Source organism: Pteropus alecto, unplaced genomic scaffold (assembly GCF_000325575.1).
Source record: "Pteropus alecto unplaced genomic scaffold, ASM32557v1 scaffold11, whole genome shotgun sequence".
Lineage (NCBI taxonomy): Eukaryota > Metazoa > Chordata > Mammalia > Chiroptera > Pteropodidae > Pteropus > Pteropus alecto.
In genome coordinates, this window is record NW_006431956.1 from 10543204 (window position 1) to 10547628 (window position 4425).

At 36.4% G+C, this 4425-nt stretch overlaps 1 protein-coding gene across 1 annotated transcript in view; it reads left to right on the plus strand.

Moving 5' to 3' along the window:
* Positions 1–4425, plus strand: part of MALRD1 (MAM and LDL receptor class A domain containing 1) — a 533295-nt gene that overhangs the window by 435464 nt on the left and 93406 nt on the right. Inside the window, 1 exon segment of the mRNA XM_025043397.1 lies at positions 2731–2983. Coding sequence (XP_024899165.1) covers positions 2731–2983 — 253 coding nt within the window.

The following is a 4425-nucleotide window of genomic DNA, read 5'->3' on the forward strand; positions in this document are numbered from 1 at the left end:
AAAAAAATAATTGGTGTTTTGCTTTTTTTTTTTTTGTTTTTTTTTTTTGGCAGAATTACATGAAAAGATATTACCTGTAATAATTAGGTAATTCCATGGGTGACACTCAAGAATAAATACATTGATATTAAAATTTTAGGTAGATTTCTTAACTCTTCAAAGAGGGTATGCAGCATAATGCTTTCAATTCCAAAGATAAACATAGTATGTCTTCCAGAAGTGCTCATTTTATTTGAAATGAGTACTGGAGGAAGTCTTTTATATTAAAAAGTATATATATACTGAACTTTCATTAGATAAAACAAGAGTCTTAAAGAAAATGTTGAGCTTATGGAGAAGTGCCTCTGACGACAAGCCTTCTTACACTCCCTTAGGGGTGCAAGTTCACGTTCCTGTTGCATCAGAAATATTTCAGTGGAAAACTTGCGAAGTGATTCAGGGTAGATTTAATTTAAAACAAGATACATTTGGATGATCGGGCAGTATCTTGTGTTGGGTTCCCAGGGAACTAGACGCTGAGACAGAGATTTCCATGTAGAAGGCGTATTGGAAATTCTCTCAGGAACAACCCCTGTGAAGTGAAGGCAGCAACACCAGGCAGAGGGCGGGTGGAGCTGCGATAGGTCACTAAGGGGCTTCAGCAGACGCCATGGGGAGCTCTGGAGCTGCACTGGCCCTTCGTAGATGTCCCAAATTGAGACCTACGGTCAGGGACATCTTATCCCCAGTTCACCAGTCAGTGAATGGAGCCATTCCTAGGACAGGGCATAACTCGAGAGGGAAATTCCTGGAGCTGAATTCAGCCATGAGCCACCAGGTGATAATGTCCCAGCAGCGGAGGGAATGAGGACTGTCATCTTGATGGAAGAGTCTGAGCCGTACAAGACAGAAGCTACTGTAGGCATAGAAGCTCACCAGCTCCTTTTAAAAAAAAGGTCTAGAATAAGTGAGTTTTGAGTACCTTTTGATGTAAATGACTCGAATTTAATGAACTTGGTTCATCCAAAAAAAAGAGAGAGAGAGAATTTTGTTTTGTCATATATAATACGTGGAAAAATATAAAGGAGCACACATACACATTGAGAAGAGGGTGAGAAGCATAAAGAATCTGTACTTGTCTTGCAATAGAGAAAATTACTTCCTTCATGATTTTTCAGAGAAGGTTCTCACCTAAGTAATAAGTTATGAAAGTTGGTTCTAGATTTTTGTCATATGCAAAAAGGTTATTCAACTCTTTCAACCATTGGTAAGTTCATAAAGGTACTATGTTTAGTGAATTAAAATATTTTAGAAAAAAATAAAATTAAAAGTGTCTGCCTTTCCTTAAATGTGAGATTAATCTAATGAAAAGAGTGATGAAAACTATTTGATCATAGTTAAATATCAGAAGAATATATATTATATATAATATATATTATAGTCCATTTTACTTTCTAAGTTTGAATTTAGAATGTTGACATTGAAACGCTGTAATTGAACACACTGCTATGACCTAAGGCAATTAGATAAGAACATGGTACTAATGTCTAATTAAATATGCTGGTTTCCATGAATAAAGATTCCCTAAGCCACCACACATAGGTCTCAGATACATGGCTTTGATATAGAGTTTGAGTCTAAAAACATTCTGGTTGTCTCACCACTACTGAGTGAGTGGAGAGGGAGGAGAATTTTCAGATTTCCTTTTTAGAAGGAATTTACAATACTGTCTTCATGTATAAAACAAATCATTCTCATATAATCCATAAATAAAAGTTTTAAAATGTAAGGAACACAAAATACACTATAATTGGTTCCCACTACTATCTGTTTTTTTCTTTTAATGATGAGCCCATCAATAACTTTCACAGGCAATATGAAGAATAAGAACAGTTCCACTAATATTATAGCAAATTCTCTGACCTCTAGAAATATATGTGAATATACAGAACTCTGCTCACGCCGTAAGTTCTGACTTAGAATTGATTTAAATATTTGCTGCAAGATAGTGTCATGTGATAAAAGTTTATTAAACTGCCATTGTATCTATGGACATTCAAAATTTATGGACCTCAGTATCCTCACCTGTAGAGAGAATTGGTTGGTTTTGAACTATGTTATCATCAAGATTCCTGCAGTATCCTGGCTTAAACTATGATTTCATCTGTACTTCAAATATGACAGCACATGACCACATGGCCTTTGAACTGGAATCAAGACCCAAGGCCAAAGTGCAGTGCAGCAAAGCCAGAGTGGACTTTAGTGTCTGTGACGCAACCCTCACCGGGCTTAGGAGCCAAATTCCCCAAGCGGAAGCCACTAGGAGACAGTCAATAAACTGTATACTGATAGAACAGTTCCTTTAAATTCTAAAATTGTGAGTGAAGCTTTCTAAAGTACTTAACTTACTCTCTGAAAGTGTCTTTACTCCCAAGGAAAATCTGATTGAGAGGTCAAATTTTGGACACAATTTTTTTTTTTAATTTGAAAGTCATTTTGCATGACAATGATGCCTCTTTTAAGAATGTTGTTTCTGAGGTTAAGATAAGACATATTTTCTAATCATGTTTGTTTGTTTTATAGAGTTCATATTATTCCTAATTAGAAATTAATTTACTTAAATTACACAATATTTCATATTTATCCAAGAATAAATGTGTCTCACAATGTTTCAGCACTGGACAGAGAGATAACTAACTCTCCTGAAGCCAAAAATGACTTGACTTGCTCTCTTTTTAGGTCCTGTCACAGCACAAGACACTACCTTGGGAAGCTGATCGGTTTTCTTGTGTCTACACGTGCCAGTACATCCCTCTCTCGGGGAAATGCAGTGGACAGGAAAATAGCACAGACGGATCAGATGAAATGGATTGTTCTCTCAGCCTTCCTCCTCAGCTCTGCGGTGAAGCGCAATTCCAATGCCCCACCCACAAGTGTATCCCACCCCTCCTACTATGTGATAAAGAGCCTGACGGTCCCTTTAATGAAGATGAATCCAGTTGCTGTAAGTTATTTCATCAACTCAGTGTGCCGGGGAAGGAATGCTGTTTGAGAATGATCAAAGAGCTTGACAAATCAGGTTCTCTGGAGTCTTAGCATGATCGTATCATCAGCTGTTTGTGTCGTGTCGCTAAAATTATAGTCACACTATAATCTCTGTTAAACTTATGTGTATTCCTTCCTTACTTATATCTGGGTCATTCATATGGAGGATGCTCTTATGTATCAGTTATCTTTTTAACAAATGTTTGTAGAAATGGCATGAAGACATCTAATTATAACTTCTTTCCACCATTATGTTCATGAAGCTGTCAAGAAAAGGGTTATGGGCAAATATCCATTTTCATGAACATATGTAGTTAGAGGTTGAACCTCGACAACTACCTGGGTGAATATGTCATTCAGAGTCCATGGAATAGTAAATCCTAAGGACACGAGTTTGAATCTCATCCTCGTTACTTTCTTCCTGTGCAATCTTGGTAAAGTTTTTTGAGTCGGTCTCATCACCATGTGATAGCTACCCTACAGGCTTGTGAGGATTTGAGAGAATACATGTAAAACCCCCAGCCTTTCTTTTAGCACCTTCCAGTTTTGTTATAACTAACCTGTCAGATGGGGAGGGAAGCGTTTTAGTTAAGTAATTACACAAATCCTTGTGCAAGCACACAATCATGGTGGCGTCAAAGCACCACGCGCATTTTATGTAATTATCTGTTTGTTTGCTTGGTTTTATACTATATTACACTATCTTGTTTTTTGGCAAGGGCTACAGTGACAGAACTCCATCAACCATATGTTAATCACCACATTTTGAGAGGAATGAGGGATAATAAAAAGCAGTTGGAAATGTAATTGTTCGAGGGAAACATTTAAAGAAATGTAAGGCTAGTTCAGCACTCTGTTTAGTGTGGGCATTTGGAATTATGATAAGTATTGGAAAAGAAATAAGGATGAGTAAAGGAAAAGGGAGACAGCCTTTGGAAGTTTAAAGGCTTTAGCCTTAAATTGATGGACTTCTTTTCCTGGTTTAGCCTTAGAGATTGGTTTTCTATCTCCTGATTATTAAGTACAAATATATTCTTCCTGTGGTAAAGCCAACACATCAGTTCTTATAATATTTTCTTAGAGGCAAAGTAAACAAATGGAAGTGACTAAAGAAGAGGAAGGCTGCCAAATTACTTATCCCTGTTGCTATTAGGACTTTGATGTAATGTGACTGATAGAAACCATATAAGTTCAATACAGACATGATATTTAGCTTCAAATAACAATGTTATTTAAAGAGAAGCTTAGGAAAGTACTGTATCCTTATACTTTGGACATTTGTTGAAAATTGGTATTTTACTGGATAGCAATATATACTTCTAAAGGGAAATAAGTCCACATTAGGAATAGACTGCTATCATGAGAGAATTGCTTCTATCCATCTCTAAAATATTTAATTAA